Source organism: Poecilia mexicana, unplaced genomic scaffold, assembly GCF_051168715.1.
Source record: "Poecilia mexicana isolate PSO_F unplaced genomic scaffold, ASM5116871v1 scaffold_3, whole genome shotgun sequence".
In the NCBI taxonomy this organism is placed as follows: domain Eukaryota; kingdom Metazoa; phylum Chordata; class Actinopteri; order Cyprinodontiformes; family Poeciliidae; genus Poecilia; species Poecilia mexicana.
Window position 1 is genome coordinate 19768536 of NW_028263372.1, and position 21837 is coordinate 19790372.

The window sequence follows — 21837 nt, forward strand, 5'->3', positions numbered from 1 at the left end:
GAGAGCTGGTTAAAAGAAAAAACCTTTTTTTTTTTTTTTTTTTTTTAATGATACTAATTTTTTTTTTTCCCTTTGAGGCTAACTTACTTGTAAGTGTGCCCTGTGATCTCGTTCCGGACCACGACGCACTCCACAAGCCACTTGGCGTACAGTCCTGAGTTGTCGTGACCCATTTGTACCGTCGTAAGCTTTCCCAGGTTCTGACACTAAAACACAGAGAACAACAACAATGTTAAAACGTAGAAATTAAAAAAAGAAAGAGCAAATTTATGCATTCACTCTCTTTGGAAGAGAGCAAAAACGTAAAGTCAAACACGGTCGTCATCAACTATTAGAAAACAAACTTGGTACCTTCTCGCATTCTGTTGATGTCTTAAATAGCATTGTTAATTTATATTACATTTAATGTTTATGTTTTTTTTTTTATTATCGTTACTGTCCAGAGAACAACGAGCGTCTGTGAAGCCATCTCCAAGACTGCTTCCAGTCTTGACGCGATCCCCTCTACTGCTGTGTGTTTGAGGAGTTCCTGGCCCATATTAAAGCGTTAAGGATAAACACTTTCAGGCTAGGCTTCAGAAGCTTTTTTTAACCACCGCAGTGCGATTGTAAAATGGCACCAGTTGCTTTAGTCAATGAGCAGCTGTTAACATGGTAAAGGAGGTCCTTGCTGAGCAGAGTTGGCAAGGAAGTGTGAAGTGGGGGGAGGGGTCACCGCTTTATCCTCACAGGAGATCATGAGTGAACAACTCAAGTGGTTTAAAAGAGGAGCTCCCTTTTACGGCCATATTGCAGAACTGTTCTGTGAATAAGACCTTAAAAGCAGATTGAAGTCAGGCTCTGTTCTGGCTTTAAGATGCGTCCTATTTTCTTCAGATGCAAACGGACAACTGTGAGGGTGGCTGGTCACACCTGGCGTGAGTATCCGACCCGAGTCATCAGGTTCGACATGCAAATAAACCCATGATGTTACAAAAATCTCAAAGAAAGATTTCGAATGGCTTGATTAGGTAATCTAACAGTTGTAATGTGAGAAAGGAGAATACAATGCTTAGTGTCTATACAGAGTGCAAAAAAAAAAAAAAAAAATCAGACACCTCAATCACAGACTGGAAAGCTGTCAAACAAAACACTATACTAGGAAGATAGACACATAATGAGTACTTTTACCAGACAGCAACAGTGGGGCAGCTGCTTTTTCTTGTTTCAGGGAGTTCACTAAAACCTTTAGACTTAAGAAGAGTAAACACAAACTACACTCAGATTGCTAAACTAATGCAGTTAAAACATCTTGCATCAAAACAAACACGTGGTGGAGAGGATTTGAACAGGTACAATCATCCCCTTAGAAGTCTAAACAGTTTAACGTAAATAAAAAGAGCACCGCCTTTTAAAAACAACGTGCGAGCCTTCATTGTTGCCATGTTATTGCACTTCTAGCAGATCTGATTTTATTAACAAAAAAAAGGAAAAAAAAAAAAAGATCAATGCTTTAGCAGTCAGGACACAAACCTCAAAAGTGATCTCCAAGGTGTTTCTGGGGACCTGCAGGACTCCGGTCTCCGACAGCTCCCCGGAAACACACACCCAGGGGTTGGCTGTGAACATGGAGCCGCCAAGCTTCTTGCTCGGCACGATCACCACGTGGTAAGGGATCACTGGCAGCCGGAGAGAAGGGAAACGTCGTTCTGGCAGCTCAAATCAATAAAATACAAACAAGGTGCATTTTTAGGCGACACTCACTGATGGTTGTGAAGACGTTAGTGAAGCAAAAGTAGTCGACGGCATTGAAGGACAGCAGGTGGTAAAGGAACTGCTCCTTCTCGTCGTCACAGCGCAGGAAGGCGTAACGCTTGTACAGCTTTCTAAAAAGCAGAAGACGATTGACAAAGGATATTAAAAGACACTTGACACTGACCAAATCACAGGATTTTCTGACATTTGGTAATTATTCTGATCTGATAAAGATGGCAGGCAAATAAAATTGGGAAAACTGAACAGTTTTTGTGGTTCAGGTTTTCGGAGAAAAGCGACTCTACGGTCTGAAAGGCAGACAGAACTTCCCCCAAACCCAGTTTGTCCCCCAGATATCAATTATGAAGAAGTCTGAATTATTCATGCAGTCTGGACTACAATATGATGCTTTGCAATTCCAGAAGAAATGCATTATAAATGGCTTAATCACACACGGTCTGCCTTTCAAAACGGACATTCCTGCACGTGCAAAACAAATCAAGGGCAGAAAGATGTACTTTAAAATGTTACTGCTGCAGCTCTAAATACAATGAAATAATTGCCGCCAATGCAGAGTGGTAGTTCAGCTCACTTTGTTAGTTCGTGATCTGACAGCAGCTGCTTCAAGTGTCTGGAAAGCAGCTTCTTCTCCATGGAGAGGCGGACCCAGGCTCTGGCCTTGCCCACGTCGGTCTTGATCTCGCCGATGTTCTGGATGTGTCTGCAGGTGAAATGATGGGTTCAGGTGTCAGGAAAGGAAGACAAACTCAAAGGCAACACACAAAAGGGTAAATAAGCTGAAGGAGTATCATTACAGGGGAGATACAAGAGGCTGATGCCATACTACACATGGAACCATCTTGAATGGATAAATTTCTTTATGCATGTGTATAAAATGTGCCACACCAGTGAAAACTTGCACATAAAGTTTCAGTTTGCCATTTAATAACTTCTTAATTCAAATGAGCTTTGTTCTATATGAAAACCAAAGACATAATTTGAAGGAAAAAAAAGAAAGAAAAAAAAAAGCGTGTACTTTTTAAAATTTATCGCTATGATTTGAACATCATATTCCCGTCACAACAGCAGGCTGGGAAAGTTGTTTCTCCAAGCGGCATTTCAACCACGGCACATTCCCTTAATGTGAAAGCCGGTCCCTCTGAGATGGCTTCCAGCCACCATCATGTCGCTGATGTCCAGACAGATTCCCTTCCACTCCACCTGTGCCGTAGGCGCGCCACATCTACGCCTCCTCCACCTTCCACACCCACTCTGCTGTCTCCACCCACGTTCAAACCTACTAACCTAGATTTCTCTGCTCCAGAAGGAAGCATTTGTGAGCTGGTCATGTCAGACTCCACAGAGTAAACAAAGGCTTAAGCTTTTGATCGGAAGCTTTAAAATGGTGAAAATGATGACAGCAACACAGTAACCGCTATTAAATAATGCATTCATTTAGAGGACTGTGCTTCTGCTAATGGTGTCAGACATTTACAACAACATGGAGCAGGATGCATTCGCAACATAAAGTAGAGCTGCGTGGCCGTGTCCCGAGATGACCCCCCTCCCCCCCTCCTCCTTTCTTTTCGTCTCAGTGAGACTGGTGGGAGGTGTGATAATTAGGCTGGAAGTAACTCGCTGTTCCACACAGACTCACTCTGTGTCTTCTTCATGTAAGCCCAGAACGCATAACACCGAATCCTTTTGGTAGATGGCAGCGAGGTCCGCAGTCACACACCTTTACAAAGGTGTTAAAAGCACGGAAATGTGTTGAAGGAGACAAGAGCATCTTTGAAAAGGCGACTTCTCTGCACATTTAAACATCCTTGATAAACATTTTTAGTTGGACAGAAAAAATAAGTCATCTGGGAGATTAGAAACATGCCATCCTCTTTATCTTTGCCCTAAGTTTGCACATTTTGCCACATGCTTACATTTCAAGCTCTTATGAAAAAGCTAACTTTAGTAGTAAAACTTTACAATAAAAACTTTTCTATTATGAATATTTTCATAATTATATTTATGTATTTATTTATACAAGTCCTTTTAGACGATTACCCTCACTGTTAATGTATTTTATTAAACCTTATTTATTTATTTCTTTTACTAATTTACACAAATGTATTGATTTGATGTTTTCCAATTTTAGCCAGATCCATCAACAATATTTAAAACAGGTTTCATTGCAGCAAAGTCAATTCTGCCTCCGTTATGACACGAGTTTAAAAAAAGGAACTTTTTAAGAAGTTGCTGCAACATGAAGCATGTGCAGAATAATTTTTTAATTCACATTTAAAACTTAAAAAAAAGTGTATTTTTCTGAAAATATACTTCATGTGTGACTCGCAGGACTGATTTTGTAAATTAAAATATCTGATATAGTTCATCGACTGTAAAGTAATAAAGATCAGTGCCCATACTTTGCTGCAGTCTATATATTTATAATAATTTAGGTTTAACTCTTCATTTGCTGAAAATGAAAACGGTTGTCATTTTTCCACACAGATATTTCTAATATTTTGTTGGAAATTGAGATTTGCTCATTTAAACTATTCCGTAAGCATCCATATCGCCATGGCAGAAAACATGCTGCTGTCTTTTGTGGTCCAGTTCAACATCTACCACAAGGGGGCAGCATTCTTCTACCAAACTGTACATCTGACCAACGTGATCAGTAGTTGGGTCAACAAGTGCCTGAATAGAGGATTGCATTAATCGCTCGTCAGGATGTTCCTCACCTCATGTCCTGGATCAGGGAGATCCTGAGCGGAGGCATGGCTGATCCACCGCCATCAGATTTCCTCCGCTCCGTGTCATGAATGAACCCTGAGAGGAAAGTAAGCGCACCTGTGAGAACGTCACCGTTCTCTGAGCTGGTTGGACCCCTAAAGAGAAATGACAAGAGCGTTTACCTGGAGGCCCCAACCCGCCTGGAGTGGCATTCTTCTCTTTGCTGTCCTGGTAATGCAGGAGGTGGGACCATAAGGCAGATTTCCCCTGGAAGAAGAAGAAGAAGAAAGTCGCAATTAAATCGATTTCCTGTTTAAAATTAGTCATCTCTCGTGATTGGATCATCGTGACCGTGGTGATGTTTTCCAGACCTGTTTAACCTGCAGCCCGTGACTCCAGATCCTCTCCAGGAGGTCACAGAGGCTCGCAATCAAGGTGTTCTCCTCCACACCTGTGATGCTAACCTCGCCGTGACCCAACTCCACGGCCTCTCGACCCATCTTCTCTACCAGCATTCGTTTTGTCTACAGACAAAACAACAACAAAAAAAGAATGAACTCATGTCAATGCTGAAAACTCAAACTAATAATTGAGGAGTTTGTTGTTAAATCTCAACCCAACACCCATTTAAGTGCAGCAGAAAATCCAAAGAATATACTCAAAACAAAACAAAAAAGATCCCAGCAAAAACAAAGCCGAATTAACATTTTAAAGGTTTACAGTTTCAAAAGGAATAAATCTCTGCTTACTAGGACTTACAAAACCTACAATATGAGCTAAATAAGTAATAATCAAATCATTTTATTTATACGTTAGGGTTTTATTTAATAATTTTGAATAAAAATAACTGACAATTGATAACTGAAGTGGTAAATATGTGGAAGAAGTGGGAAATTGCAAACCTTGTTCCTGCACTCTTTCAATAATCCTTCAACAAACTTCCAGTTGGTCTGAGCGATGACGGAGGGCGACAGGTTGGACAGTTTAGGCTGTCTGATGGTGGTGCCCAAGTTTCGAGCTTCTTGGATGTATTTCTGACAAGAGAATTTAGTAAGTAAATGTTAGAAATAAATAATCAACTACACTTACCAGCATCAGTTCAAAACCAGCTCTTACACTTTAAACATTACTGGTGTTGTATTGGCATTCATCTTAAATGAAATGTGCAATAGCTACTGTACTTATGTTAATAGCATCTATGGCTGTCAAACTTAATACCAACAAGTCTTAAAAACAAGCTTAAGAAGCAAAACGAAAAGGAGAGACACCAATCAGAACTAAAATGATGAAAAAGTTCAGATAAAGCTCAGCTGCTGAAAGTTAGAGAAGCAGATGTTGCTAAAGACCACATGAGTGGACTTCCACATCTGGTCTGTGGTCTACCATCACATACCAGGTCCACAGACACCGACTTCAGACAGGGCCTGAAGGACTGCGAGAGCCAGTAGTAGTCAAGAAACAGCAGGAGCTGCGGCTCCGGAAACAAACACTCTACATGCTGAGAGTGTGTGAGATCGCGAGGGCAAGAAATGCAGAAAGACAGAGACAAAAAATAAACAAATAAATAAATGAAAACATTTATAAAATGAAAAGAAAAAAAAAAAAAAAAACGCAGATATGCGAGAGGAGGTGGGAGTGCAGACAGGATGGCAGGAGAAAAGTGAAAAATAAAGCAGATTAAGAAGTCAGGCATAAGGAGCAGGTTTACCGAAGCTCAGGCAGACAGACTGAACAAACCCAGTTATGAAACCCATTTGACGACCTCGTACCTCTCTCTGGTCATTGTCCAGATAAAGGTGCTCGGCGTGTTGCTTCTGCCGGTCCCTCCTCCTCCACTGAGCCGGAGCACTTCTCTTAGCCCATCTGCGGCACAAAGCGCTTTGATCAGCTTTTTAGCGGCAACCGGACTTAAGAGGTCAGTTCAAAAGGAGCAGAACGGCTCAGGCATGCTCACTTGTTGCTGGTGGGCCCCGTGGAGAGCACGTCCGACTGCAGCCGGGGGAAGAAGCCCTGCTCGTAGCGGCCCTGGCCGATCTTCATGTCGAGCAGGTGGGGGTGCAGCGCGGTGTGGTCGATCTTTGCCACCCTCATCTCAATAGCTTTCTCTGCAGATATGAATAAAACATGGATTTTTTGATTGGTCGGTTAGATTGGTTTAGGAATAAGGATTTGTTTATGTCGCATATTTCTAATTAAAATCCTGCAGTTTATTTTATAGATTGTTCAGTCTTTGTACTGATATAATTTTGCAGGTGGAGGTCAGTAAGTGACATCAGTTCAATTAGTTGAAAAAGTAGAACTTTTATAACTACTCCACAAAAATGCTATCTGTGAAATGTTTCGGCTTAAAATAAAAAAAAAAAAAAGATTTTTATTACAGAAAAGTATGTCCACGTTCTGTACATGTAGGCATCTCATAAACATTTTCTTTACATGCCGTCTTGTACAATATTGTAATCTTATGAAATTCATAATGTTGGATTTTTAACATTCTGTAAGTCACAAATCACAAAAATACTTGAAATGCATTACTCTTCATGTACTGAATCAATTTAGTACACAAGCTTTAACTGTTTCTATTATTCAAGTAAAGATTCAAAAGACATTAAATATGGTTATCCTGACTTTAAATGTCTCACTGTGTGATTGCAATTCTCTTTGCTTTTGTTCTCCTCACAATTCATCTGTCTACGACTATTTGATTTTCTTTCTGTTCTTGTATGTTAAAAGAAGTCTGATAATGGAAAAACAACAAGTTGGCATCTCAACAAAGAAAATCTTATTTAAAAAATAAAAAAGAAACCAAAAAAAGAATTCCTCCCAACACCCACAGAACCAGAAGCGGCATCAGAACAAAAGCTGAGCATCGACATTACTCTCAAAGGAAGTAAAATGAATGCTGCTTTCGACAGTGATTTCAGATGCCTGATCAACAGCACGCCCACGCTGTCAATAAGAATATCTCAGTCAGTCAGTGAAAAGGACTTGTAGCAGAAAAGGGTGAGATAATGATGTGTAGGAACACAGCCTGAAATCAGTGAAATGTAAAGAGGGTGAGGCTGCAAACAGGTTAAGTTCCCAAAAATAAAAAGCACTTCATCACTCGTTACATGTTAGAAGTAATCCGGTAACCCCAATAAGGAGAAATGATTCTAACATTCAAACATCTCTTCAGGATCAGACACCTATAATATTAATATGTTAAAACAAAGACATTACAGAAGTTCTGGTTTTTTTTTTGTGTTTTTTTCCCAGCATCAGAAAGGAGCCCGACCCGTCCTCTGAGTTTACAGATGGAATGAATTGAATACACAGTTAAAGAGCCGCCTGCCACCCACGGATGTTTCAGACAAAAACATAATATTACGATGGTTGGTCTCGTTTTTCTCCAGCCCAATGATTTGTGGTCCAGCAGCGACAAAATCTGTTTTTTCAAAGCGCTTCTTAATCGGCCCGTCTGCAAACAACACAGCGAATGACAACAAATATCTGTGATGGTTGGAAATGTTGACTTCATATGAAATTAGTTTTACAATTTACATAATTATATTCATGAAATCTTACACTGGAAAAAGGCGAGAAATACCCTGTACACGGATTACTCATTTTATACTGATAACTGACTTATCTCTTCTTACCCGCTTCTTCGATGTTGGTGCATTTTTGGTACATGGAGGTCCGCAGCGTAGGCGTACGGACGTTCAGCATCCGGATCTTATCCACACGGGCATCAAACACCCTTAGTGTGTGTTCCTTCTCCTCATCGTCGTGACAAAGAATCTTACTATCGATGAACGAGGCAAACATCTGGGTCTCCAGGAAACGTGACAGGAAGGGAAGGTAGGGTTCTGGTTGATCAGACAGGAAGGAGGCCTGCACACAGACATGAAATGGTGATAATCATGCAGATTGTTTCCAAATGGTTTGCAAAATATCATGTCGCTGCATCATTTTTGCCCCTGCATTCATGAGCTTACGTAACCTCCTTCCCCCCCCCCATCTGAATGTTGCTGCATTTTTCTTGCACGTCAAAAACTACACCTTGTCAAAGTTCTGCATCTGGTCTCTGTTGGTGAACCAGGACTCTTTGTCGTGGCTCGGCTGGATGACGAACACCTCGTAGTCGGCGAACATCTGCGTGAATCGGTTGGCGAAGACCTCGCGCACTTGGATGTTGAGCTGGTGCATCTTCAGCTCTTCCTCGTCGCACTGAGCACGCGCGTCTTTGTTGCAGCTGGCGTCATCCCTCACCTCCAACTGGGTTGAGGAAATATTGATCAAAAGCATCATGTAATAATCAGCGACGTTAAAATAAGACGAAAGAAGTGACTGCTGACGAATCAGCTTTCGAAAGGAAACTAATAGTTTTGATGCATGCAGGGCAGCCACCAGAAAGTGAAATGAAGCCACCATGAAAGTGCTTAAAAACCAAAATATATTGCATTAGGGTTATTACTACCATCAACTAAGGACTCAATTTTATTCCTTCCTTTTTACTTCTAGTAACTCAGCAGCAGGTTTATCAAGAATAAGAAAGGATTGACCTCATAGCTGACAAACTATAAAGAGGCGCCTCGCTAATCTGTTCAGGGAGAGCTAATGGCTGCCGCTAGTGCATAAGTGGATTAGACTTCACATATAGAGATTAGTTTAGTCACCCATCAAATTCCTCCTAGTGGTTATTTGTAACAATTATTGTTTGCAAATTGGCAAACAAGCTTGTAAAAATGTGCTAACTGAAACCTGTACAGTCGATCATGTGACTGAGCTGTAATGCCCTAATTAAGTGTATTTTCATTAACATTTGGTTTTAGATTAGTATTATGGACTTTATCCATCTTTCAGCTGAAATATTGAAAACCAACACTGCCATCATTTTAAGAGACAAACGAGGAGGTAAAACAAAACTTTGAGATAATACAGCAACCTAGTCAAGATGTAGGAGAGTAAAAAAAAAAAAGTGCTGGTCTTACTCTAAATAAACAGATTTATAGCTGCACAATATGTTGAAATAGAGTCAACATCAGAATTCCAATGCATGATACAAAAAGGCTTCAATAATTCGCAAGATGCTTACCAATAATAGCCAGTTTAATAAACATTTCCATTCCTCTCATACATAATCTAGATCAAAGTGAGACGTGTTAACGCTCAGGAACAACTACGGGGGATGAACAGTGAAGAAAAAATGAGGTAGTCAATGTCTCGTGATGTTAAGGACATTCTTTTGCGATGTCATGTTTTCCTTATCTGGTGTTGCTCTGATAGGAGTGTGAACATTAATCGACGAGCGGCTCTGAAGCAGGACTGCAGTGTTAAAATTTGTTAAATATTTTTATAAAATGTATATATAAAAAAATAAAAAAATAAATTTTAAAAAAACATTTCAATACATCAAGCACTGGAGTGGCTTATTGCTTAATATTATATAGTTTATATACATTTTCCACCAGCTAAATAAGTAATTTGACTGTCACACTGTTCTTTTAGTTGGATCACTCCTCCATTATACATTAACCCCCTCTACATGTTAAATGAGCATCTGAGCGGGCGATGTCTAATTCATTAGGCGACGTCACTTCTCACCTTCTCCAGGCTCACGCCGGTTCTCTTGACCAGCGCCTGCAGCCGGGCAATCGTCTCGTTCTCCCTGAGCAGGTAGGAGGTGAGGGGCGACCCCAGGTTGCCGTTGCGCTTGTCGGAGACCATGTCGACAGAACGGAAGCGGGACCTTCCCTGGCTCTCACTGGAGTGGATGTTTCCCTCCAGAGAGACGCCGAACGACATGAGGACCTCGGAGATCTCCTGAATGAACTCCAGCTTGTTGGGAAACTGCGGCAACTCCTCCGGCAGTTCAATGAAGTGATTATCGATGTCCACAAAACACAAGTTAGCCTAGAAGTGGAGACAAAAAAAAAATACAACAATTTTAGTTAGAAATACCATGAAAAACCTACATTGAATTGGTAATGGTTTAAACTAGTCCTATTGCTAATTGAAACACCGCCAGCTGAAGGTTTTAAAGTTCAAACTTATAACTGAATTCATGTCTGCGACATCACGTCTGCCTTCAACTCTTCCGTGATTAAGCTGGAGAGGAAACATTTCCTGATAATGAGCAGACTGCTGGCCAACTAAGCTGGGGAGTAAAGCTGACTGGCTTGAAATAGGCTCTATGCAAGTTAAATATAAATGGGCTCTGGATCCAATTATCTGGAGTAACTAGATACCTCAGAGTAACTTCAAAACGTAGACAGATGAGGGTTGAGAAGAGGAGAAGCTGTGAGGACAGCCCTCTATTTTTAAATCCACAGAAAGATAAGCCTTCTTTTGCACACCTCTCTAAACTCAAACTCCGTTAGATATGACCACGTGTGTTTGTGAGCTCGTCGCTATTGTACCTCCTGCGGCAGCTCTAGCTTTGTGCGGTCGTCCTGCCCGTTGGAGTGGAGGCCCATCAGATACGGCACGGGAGCGTCCAGGAAGTGCAGGAGGGAAGCGGGCAGAATGGGAACATAGACATGCTGCCACTGGAAGGGGAACATTAAGGCCGTGATGCTCTCCGCCACCGTCATCAGCCTCTGGTAATCTGGTTGACAGAAAGCAGAGGTTCGTCGAGGACACGTAGCGGCAGTATTCTTTTCATATGGCCAGTTTTCATGTCTGATTTGAGCTGAACCCAAATCAACCACATACATAAATTATTAACTGAAAAGTACTAATATATTGACCAATTAAAGATGCTGAAGCCCTCATATAAAATGAGTCCAACACAAAACAGAAACCTGAGGACATCATAAGGCCAATAAGCTGAGGATCAGAAAGTTTAAATCAGCTAATTTATTATTTACACAAACAAACTGTTGACAGAAAGCAGCTCCAGCGAAAGAGAAATGACTTTTAAACAACACGGCTGTTTTAAATCAACCTGGAGCAGTAGGAGTTTTGTGGAGGAAAAACCTCTTCCGAAGGAGACAAAATGTACAAACAGGACATGACAGGAAGCCGATTCTGTCTTTGTTGTGCAACCGAGTTTGGTTACATGGCTGATCAGTCTTAAAGGAATTCACCGTCATGGCAAAGTGAGCTTAAATATTCCAACTGGGGTATGACGTAAACATCTGTCTTGGGTATTAAACATTAAAACCACAGTCGAGGTTAGGTGGAACCAGAATTAATGTATTTCAACGTAGAGCTGCATATCTTTCTACATTCTGCAGAGAATGAAGAGAAACAAAAATCAGTCAGGAGCCAAATTTCCCCAATATAGGCCAGTCAAAACGCATCAAGCCATAAAATTAAACTATTCTTAATCTGAAAGTGCATGCTATCCAACTTCGTACTCGAGGTTTAGTAAAAAGAAAAGAAAAAAAAAAAAAAAAAAAACGAACAATACTGTAATTTTCGATGCAACTCAAAACTAATCGCTCTATCTAAGCACCTGCAGTGCAGTTTTCTCTTATGTGTCACTGTGCTGAGAGGGAAAAAAACCGAAAAGAAAAAAAACTAAACTGACTAGAAACCAGAAATAGTCATCAGCCAGGAAAGGCCTGATTCATACATGTCTAAATCTTTGCTGTAGCTAATCATAACCACAGAACCTCTTGACTCCTGAATCAACTGACTGGGCTGAACTACTCTTCAGGACATATTGACAACATTTAGATCAGGGGTCTTCAATTCCAGGTCTGATGTTCTCTGGTGTCCCTGGTCAAACACACCGGAATCAAATGGCTGAATTTCCTTATCGGTATGCAGTTAAGTTTTCGAGAATCCTGCTAATGACCTCGTTATTTCACTCAGGTGTGTTGAAGCAGAGACGCAACTTAAATTTGGAGGACACCTGCTCCTCAATGCCTAGATTTGAAAACTTCTGATGTAGAAAATGTGAATAAGAGAATTAAGAAAATCTTGGGGGGGAAAAAAACTGCATGTATTTTTTTTTCTTTTACAAATGTAAAGCAAAGGGATTATAAAAATAAATAAATCAGCAACCAAACAGAAAATTACATTAAGGGATTAGGTGAGTTACAGGCAGCCATCTAGTACACTGTCCTTTAGGGTAGAATAGGTAAAAGTCTCTATTCATTATTAGTGAAAACCAAATGTTCCAGGCTGTTAACAGGCCTGGCACAAGTTCTGGTTTCTTCTTCCTGTGAGGTGTGTGTGTGTCCTTTGCCCCCAGGAGAACAGACACACTGAAGCGTGACACAGCTGCAGCCAGATGACCTGCTGGCTAACTTTAAATTCCTTCTCTGTGACTTCACATTGCAACACTCCTCCCACAGCTCAGGGCTTCACACCTAAGTCAACGGCCATGTGAGCAAATATGCGCGCAGTCCTCCTCATCTGCATTCCTGCTCAGTCCCAGCCGACACCTACTGTGCATTCAGCAGCCGCGCTGCCTCTCCTCTTATGGTGCCAGAATAAATGCCATGGCCACATTTGGCTGTTAGCTGCTCCATACGTGGGGAACACTCATCCCTTCAAGCACGCCGTCTTTCCCAGGATAGGGACAAGAATACTAACGTCAGCCAACCCCTTTTAAAGTAGGCCATCAGAACAAGAAACTACTTAAAACGCTGCATGACTCGAATACTTTGCAGCTGACCCAAATGAGGGCTGATAAGAGTTTGCTGCTAACTATTTACTCGCTCAGTGCAGATGCGACAGGAAACACTGTGAAGCACCAAATGGATTAGTTTCAACACCTCAGCTTCCTTCACAGCAGATATGGAGCAACTTGATTTTTTTTTTTAATCTTTTCCTAATGGGGCAAAACAAAAAACAAAAAAAAAAAAAAACAGAATTAGAAAGCTAAGGTGATATACTCAGGCCTTTCTTCAGAAACGCAGCATAATTCTGTCCGTTCAGCCTGTCGCTCCTCAGAGACGTCAGGAGAAATTAACATCATAGATACAGGGACTCGTGTGGAGCTAAATGGCTTCTGTTCTGGAAACCGGAAAATTATGATGACCCCCGTTCCCTAACAATCATGCAGATGATCAAAAAGAAAACAGGAGCCTGTATGCTTAGGAAAAATCCAGATGTGCAGACAGAAGAACATCTGTAGCCATTTTCTTTGCTGTGGCTCAAATGAGCGTAGATGTTGTAAGTTAAACATCCCTAGTTGGGTCAGATCTTCCCGTCAAGCCGCTCTCCCCTAATCTGTCCTGTCACTTTCAGCTGCACGAATCACATACAGGCAGAAAATATCCAGGAATAGAAACAAATGGAGGCCTGACCGTTGCTCGTTACCCACAGAACGAGCTTCTCAGAAAACAGGACAAGGTTCCCCCGCCCTCCATCATACAATAAAAAAAAAAAAATTAAAAAAAACTAAGGTGTTGGTTATTTTTACTCCTGATCAGGCTTCTGATGTGCAGCTCTATTTCCAACACACAACAGCTTCTGATTGTTTCTGCATGTTTGCAGAACATCTCTCTCCTCAGAGTAATTATTCAAGCACGTAGCCAATTTTCTTCTCGCTGGAAGATCCCCAGGGCGCAACTCGGCTCAACACCCTTCACATGTTCTGCAGTGATGAGCCTCACCGGGGTGAGGAGAGGTATGATGTCACTCCCAACCAATAATAATCATCCTGCATCATCACCATCCTCCCCCGGCTCTGGGTTGCCTGGCAACACGACAGCTTTCCCCCCCTTTAAAAGCTTCTCCCTCCAGGCCCCCGCCGTTTTGCAAATCACTCGCTTCTCTCCCTCTCGCAACTGTAATGGATCCAGTCGCAACACCAGAACCAGGATCCCTTAGCGATCTGCTAATTTCTCTAAAGTTCCTGTAATAAACACGCAGCCTCTGTTCACGAGGCAACGCAAGAGTTAAACTGTTGGTAAATACGAGTGGACTGGGATCAGCTCTCAGTGATTCTAAGGACTAAGTGTTCTTCATAAAATCATTACAAATAGAAATCTGATTCCTGCAGTGCTCTGTACAAATTCAAAAGCAAAAATAAATGCATAAAGATAAATTGCAGCATTACAACACAAGTCTCAAGATGAATGCAATACTTTTTTTTTTTTTTAATTGTGAAAGTTTTGTCGATGCAGACTTTCTAAGCTTGTCATGGATGAGAAGACATGGTTAATACTGTGAAAGAAGAGCATGCAAAGCAGTCCACCAGCCGTAGAAACCGACACCTGCACTCTGTCGGTTACAGGTTTCTCTAAAGCCTGCCCCAGGCTTTCTTTAACATAATTTTGCTTCCTTTCCAGGTGAGGAAGTGTAAGAAAGACTTTCTTAAAGAAACGTCTCCAAAGTGATTTACAGTGGCCCATTTTTCCTACCCCTTCATCAAAATCAGCTTGTGTACATTTTATGTGATAAACCAACACAAAAGTAGTGTCTAAATGTAAAGTAAGAGGAATAATACATGGCTTTCAATAAAAAAAGATTTGAAAAAAGATGGGGGGGGGGGTCTCTGTTGCTCGTTACCCACACAACAAGCTTCACAAAGAAAACATTACAAGTTTTATTCCCATAATAATAATAATTAAAAAAAAAAAAAAGGTGTTTGTTAATTTTTATTCTTGATCAGGTTTATGATGTGTAGATCTACTTCTAACAGCTTCTGATTGTTTCTGCATTTGCAACACATCTCTCTCTTCAGGGTAATTATTCAAGCACATAGCCAATTTTCTTCTCGCCGGAAGATTCCCCGGCCGCAACTCGGATGTGTGGGTGACGAGCAACGGCTGCGCACATCTGGAGACTAAACTTTAACCTATTCTTCTTCATAAACCAGCTTATGATCGTTTAGATCTGGCAGACTAGAGGGGCCTGGCCAGAGTAATAGGAGGTGATCAAGAGTAGCATGTAAAGGATGCGTTATATGTGAATGGAAAAGGTTATGGGGATGTACTGCCGATGTGACACTTGTGTTTTTATGCATTTTTGCTTTTGCGTATTTATTTATGGCTATTTATGGCCTTTTTGGATGTGCTGTTCTTATTGCTGTGCTGCAGTTTTGCCTCTGCTTCCTAGACAAATTTCTCCTATAAGAGACTAAAATTATCTTATCTTAGATTGGCTGAGACGTGACTGTGAGCATCTATTCTCATCTTCCCATCAATTCTCAATTGAATTTCAGTCTGGACTTTGACTGGGCCAGTATAATACTTTAATTGTACTACTCCACTGAACCTCTGGCTGGTCGACCTTGTGCATCGATAGGTGTTCATCTGTGGCATACTCTTCCCATTTTCAGAAGGTGGATTGAACCACAGAGGATGAAGTTCAAAGATTCCAATATTTTTTTAGAATTCAACTTCAAAGATTTTTTGTAATTTGTAATTTAAAAAAATGGTCTGCATCATACAAACTGAATCAAAATATTTAAGTTTCTAGTTGCTGTGTGGAAAAAGTTCCAAGGGTGTGGATACTTTTGGAAGGCTAACTATGCACAGATAAGAGTGGATCTATCAGCTCCAGACCTCAAGACTAACAGCAAACTTACAAAACCTGATAGATCTTCATTCACGTTTTTCTAACTTTTCCTTCCCCATATCCATATCAAGAGATGTTTTAGTTTTGCTGACGTATATTTCAGGATATTAGCATATTAATTAATTTAATGTTGGTTGCATTGTTAACCAGTCATATCTACTGCAATCTCGCACGACTCTGTTTAAAAGTTGTATGAAAGAACCGAATGAAACAGGAGAGTGAGACTCACGCTGTGAGTAGAGGAGGATCTGCAGCTCAAGCAGGGCGCAGGTGAACAGCTGTAGAACGTTCTCCACCCCGAGCAGATTGAACATTTCGCTGATGGCAAAGTCAAAGAGCGGGAGCTCGGACGTGCTCGGCCTCTGGCACACGACGGGACCGTAGACGCCCGAGAACTTGAGCGAACGCCCCGATGGCGGCAGGGGCACCTCGTACAGGATGTTGTAGATGTAGCTCTCCAGCGGCAGCGGCGGGGGCTGCGGGGACGTGACGGCCTGGTGAAGCTGCTCTAGCACCTTCCTGCAGGCCTGGGCGAAAGCCATGGGCGTGATCAGGCAGATGCACTTGGACACGTACAGCGTGTCGCGGCTGATGTCGTACGAGTTGAAGCGCTGCAGGCGGGAGATGGCCGGAGCGGCGTGGAGCACAGGGCGGGGCTGCGGGGGACGCTGGTCCTCCGGTCCGTGCGGGGTCGTCGGGGTGTGCAAGATGTCGTACTGCTCTGCGTTGTGCATGTGGTAAAGAGTCTGCATTGCACTGCATATCTGCTTGCTGGTCACCTCCTCGAAGAAAGTGAGGGCGAAGCCGTAGGTGCGCGAGCCGTCCTCTCTGGTGATGATGAACGAGTGGAACTGCGGCTCTCTGGAGTCAACCTGCGTCCTGAAGGACAGACCCTTCGGCATGCAGAGCTGGGGGAGGAGGTGCAGAAAGGAAATCAGAGACAATCTTGGGGGAAATGATACTAAACCTTAGCAATACTGCAAAAAACACAAAATCCTACCAAATATTTTGGTCTCGTTTCTAGTGGAGATATATTGGTACACTTGAAATACGGCAAAATTAACTCACAAGTAACTTTTCAGCAAGATAAAGGAGCTTGTTTTAAGCATGTAACTCTTTAATATTGACTTTTAAAAAAATAGTATTAGTTCCACTGGCACATTATTTCACTTACAACATGGGAAAAACAATCTGCCAATAGAACTAGCACTTTATCAAAATTAAGGAATTATTGACCTAAAACAAGCTCTTATATCTTTCCTAAAAGTAACTTGTAAATCAGTTTTGTCTTATTTCAAGTGTATTTGCACTAGAAAAAAATCTTACGAAAATAACTTTGGTAAGATTTTGTGTTTTTACTGTGAACAATCATTGCATGTTTGTCAAACACAAATAATCATACCATGCCAACTGCATCCTGGTCGAATGGATTCCACTCAACATTGTCAGGATAATGTGCTAGGACTTTGGATTTAAAAGTTCTCCGCAACGGACTCTGCTCAAAATTCTCACCTGGAAGTCAAGACAATAGAGAGAAATGCAAAAAAAAAAAAAAAAAAACAGACAAGTATGCAATTAGTTAGTTGGTTTATCACATGCAGACACTGGGGGGGGGGAAAAAAGCTGCAGTTTAATCAGTAGCAAGCTTAAAGTGCCAGGCGCATCACCAAGGGAAAGAGAAAAAAAGAAATAAAATCAGCACGTTTCTCTTTAGAGGAAGTTTGTATTGCATCATGTAAAGCTGCCATCTGCATCCTGTGCCCGAAAAAGTAAACAAATTACCAGCTGCGTCTTGTGAAAAGTGAAACTTTGCGGATCTAAATGCTTCACGACAGCTTTAATGGCAGTACAGAGGGACACAGAGTAAATCAGTCAGAGAAGCACAAGTTGAGTTGATTTAGACCCAGAGTAAAGCAGAAGTGATGCACACACCAAGGCAGCACTGAAAAGTCATTCAGAGTGTAAGATGGGGTAGGGGGGGGAGAGTAAACATTGACCAAGCGATGCCAGTGCAGGCGACACTGGATGTGTGTGCGCGAGATACAGAAGCGGTGATTGTCAGACATCAGCTCCTTGTTCAGCTGCTACTGGAGGAGAGGAGGGACACGAAACCAGGGGGGAGAGAAATCAGGGGTGCACAAAACAGGAAGGGCAAAAATCCATCCCAGATTCTGGGGGTTTTCAAAAAAGATAAATAAAAAAGGAGAGGATGCAGAAGGGGGAGAGGTGGGTGATAACAAGGTGCATCAGGTTGAAGGTTAAAGGGGGTCAAAGCTAAGCTCTGGTCGGGGGGGGGGGTAAAAAGCAGTGTGTGTGGTGGGAACTGTTACCTTCGTTTGACCTCGCCAATTTTCCTCTGGCCCCATCTCTGAATTTAGTATCCTCTATATACTGGCATAAAGCTACACAACAAATAAAACAAAAAAATATGATAATTAAAAGCCTGGTTCTTGCTGGGTAGCGCATCACTTCTCAGTTTGTGCATGTACACATTCTCACAGCTCTACTTTTAGCGCTTCGCTCTACAGAGAAACAAAAAAAAAAAAAAAAAACACAAAACACACACGGAGAACAACATCCGCCGGAGTCATGTGGGAATGCCGAGTCAAGCCAGCTGCCGAGGTTATGATATGAACCGAGCAGTTCTGAATGTTATTGGCGCCTCCTAAAGATCCAGTGTGAACACACTGCTGCAGCATTGGACAAATGTTCTCAACTCAAACACAGAGGAACAGGACCAGTTGTACTAGCAGATTAGAGTGTGATTACAAAGAAACAGCTTCTGAGCTAAATGTAAACCTGAGTGAAATAAACTGCTTACAAGCTGGAAGTAAATGACAGATTCTTATATTTACCCAACTATGGAATAAGATCAAGCAACTAAGCACACTAAATGATACAACACTTTTTACTTCATGTTTAAGAAAACAAACAAAACCTGATCAAGCTGAGCATAAATGTGCATCTCAGTAAATTTGAACATCATAAAAAAAAAATGTACTTGTTTCAGTAATCAAAATGTGAAGTTTATGTAGATATAGTCCGCACAGGGTGATGTACTTAGAGCGTTTTTGAATTCTAGCTAATGAAAACACAAAATTAATTTTCACAAAACATGACCTCATGTAAGACCATTAAGAAAATGAATGTAAAATAAAACAGTTTGGGGAGTGTTGCACCAAAGGGTACTGATGGATGGAAGGAAAAGCATGAAACTAAAAAAAAAACAAAAAAACAATAATAATAAAAATTTTAAAAAGCAGATATAAGCTATTGAGTTAACAGTAGCGTAGAGAATTATGAAGTTAGGTCCATTCATCATTCATAATGACGTTTGACTGGGCAGGAAATTAGCCCGACACTGCTTTATAACAGAGCATCTTCAGTCAGAGGCTTCATCAGAAGTCCTGGAATACAGTCTGCAACATTAGCTACGTCCTGCCCGCAGCTGAACAGCATCACCAACAACTCTTTAAGGAACCCTGGACTGCCCAGTCAACCAAAAAGTGTTCCTTTCAGACCTATAAAGATATTCCTATTCAGTGGGATGAACCTGTGTGTATCCCTGTGCCTACGTACCAACACAAAATCCCAAAGTATTTATCAAAGCATTAATTCTAACATTTCATACAAATATTTCCGTCCGAGTCAAATCTGTAGAATGCGGACATCGTCAGCAGGCGGTCACGGGTTGGATAAAGGTGAATGAATGCACTTGCGTCTCAGCCCCGTGGCTACGTTGGATTATCTAACATTTCACATAAAGCAAACCCTTTGTACTCTTTGCAAGCGGCCAGGCGATGCTGTTTACAGTCCCTCTGATGCATCACATTTGCTAAGAAGTAATGAAAGATCTCTGCCGGCACAAAAACGCTTTCATGCAGCACGTAAAGTACAAAAATGTGAGAAGAGGAACACGCGCTGTCCAAGAGTTTCTGGCTCCCCTACATCAGCACTGAAGTAAAGCTGTTCTTCAGCTATAATGTTGCCAATGAGAAATGGGGCCTTTTCCACGAGACAAAGGAAATCATTTTTTATTACATTTATTAAATGACGCATTTCACAAAGCCAAGAAATTATCAATTTCCTCGTGTCTGGGGAGGTTGATCCCCCACTGTTGAATACTGATTAGAAATAACTTTAGAATAATAGATTTATTTGGTCGATTTTTATGGTGTCTTACAATAAACGTGGGTGACATTTGACCCAAGCTGCATCAATTTCACAAAGGCAGCCATTGTCTTTAAATGATCTGATTAAAATGCTGTCAGTGACCGCCAACTGACTTTTACATTGGGGTCTTTGGTACCGTTGAAGATATCCAAGTGACCGACTGAAAATCTTGAAGGGTTTGGTTTAATCTGTTCGATGCGTTCATATCCAAACAACCCACAGAGTCGAAAGTAGGCCAGACACACCACCCAGACTACAACAGGAACCAGACAGCTGGATTACAAAGACTAAAAAACATCAGAAAAAAAATAATATAAGAAATTGTCTCCAGTTAATATTCTACTGTAATAATGATAGCACACTGAAATTTTACAATCTTTAATAGAAATGTGTGGAAACGGAATCCAAACGGCACCACAAAAACCTACATTCTCTATACGTTTGGAGTAAACTATCTAAATCCTATGAGGACGAAGTGCAACTACGCAAGAGTTTTTCTCTGATAATCATTTTGAGGTCAGCGAGGGGTTTGTTTTCTCGCCAAAGGACACTCCGACACGTGGCCGAGCAAGGGTTCAAACTGACAATCTTTCAATTGGCTTTAAAACTAAGCCACAGCGCCTCAAAAAAAAAAAAAAAAAAAAACGCTATGGAGTGATGTTTGTAACTGAGAGCAATGATTTATCTACTACTCAAAATGCAGCAATCACAGTTTGACATAATCAAGCAGATGAATCATTAAGAAAAAATATATATAAATATGTAGAGCAGGCTGTCAAATTTTAATTTTTCTAATATGCAATTCTGCTGAACAGAATTGGGTTTTTTTTGTTGGTAATAAATGTGCCAAAATAAGAGCACATTGGTAACCACGACTTTTAGAGGGGCAGAGGGGAATATACAAAAAGGCTGAACTTTGCACTCAAAAAGCAAAGTTTACTGATTGTGAAACACAGGGAGGCCTTTATCGGAGTCCACATCAGCAGCAAAACAGAGGAAGTTGATACAAAACATTCCCATCTACCTTGTTAGATTTAAAAAAAAAAAAAAAATCCTTAAAGATGTTCTCAAAGCTCCAAGTCAATTTGAGAATATGAAAGAAAAAAACCTTAAAAAATTGAGGCAAAAGATGATTCTAGAGTATGTTATGACAGCTCTGCTATCTGAGTACATCAGGTAGAATGGTCTGTAAAATTTTCTTAAACAGGATATATGTGGTCTAACGTTGACGCTTTTGTATAAGCGGTAATACAAACGGAATTTAAAATGTACAAATTACTAAAGAGAGATACAAGCACTGAGTAATTAAACCCATCAAAGTGAAAGTTTCCAGATAAGAAAATCTTGTCTAGCGGTTTGTACTAAAATTGCTGCCGCAGCAAAACCTGCTCACCACCGAACTCATTTAGTTATAATATATATATATATATATATATTTGACTATTATTGGAACCACCGTTTGTGTTTCTTGAGTAAAAATGAAAAAGAAAAAAATAATCTTTGAACCATTTGTCTTAATCCTGTATGGTAGAATCTAGATGGATTTTAAGAAAAGAAACAAATCAGTAATCTAGCCTTTTCAATTGCATTTCAATATTTTTAGTTTTATTCATAATTTAGTACAGCTCATCAAGTCTTAAGATTACCACAAAAACTATAATCTATAGCATCCCCTTACCTCACAGCCAATCAGACACCATCTGCCACATCAAGAAAAGACCCCAATATGACAAATTC

General features: G+C 40.9%; 1 protein-coding gene across 7 annotated transcripts in view; it reads right to left on the reverse strand.

The window, feature by feature from the left end:
* The window catches only part of dennd5a (DENN/MADD domain containing 5A), a 33436-nt gene that overhangs the window by 4148 nt on the left and 7451 nt on the right, over positions 1-21837 (reverse strand). The window contains exons 2-19 of one of the 7 annotated variants that reach the window (XM_088004283.1): positions 18258-18329; positions 17330-17439; positions 16157-16835; positions 10866-11053; positions 10051-10359; positions 8506-8721; positions 8103-8337; positions 6419-6569; positions 6234-6327; positions 5858-5962; positions 5367-5498; positions 4836-4988; positions 4647-4731; positions 4473-4560; positions 2327-2455; positions 1744-1865; positions 1513-1658; positions 88-206 (exon numbers count right to left, since the gene is read on the reverse strand). In XM_088004283.1, coding sequence (XP_087860409.1) covers positions 88-206; positions 1513-1658; positions 1744-1865; positions 2327-2455; positions 4473-4560; positions 4647-4731; positions 4836-4988; positions 5367-5498; positions 5858-5962; positions 6234-6327; positions 6419-6569; positions 8103-8337; positions 8506-8721; positions 10051-10359; positions 10866-11053; positions 16157-16835; positions 17330-17439; positions 18258-18329 — 3133 coding nt within the window. Of the gene's footprint in view, positions 1-87; positions 207-1512; positions 1659-1743; positions 1866-2326; positions 2456-4472; positions 4561-4646; positions 4732-4835; positions 4989-5366; positions 5499-5857; positions 5963-6233; positions 6343-6418; positions 6570-7831; positions 7922-8102; positions 8338-8505; positions 8722-10050; positions 10360-10865; positions 11054-16156; positions 16836-17329; positions 17440-18257; positions 18330-21837 lie in introns of all 7 variants that reach the window. The other 6 variants (XM_088004279.1, XM_088004277.1, XM_088004280.1 and 3 more) reach the window with 6 other exon arrangements.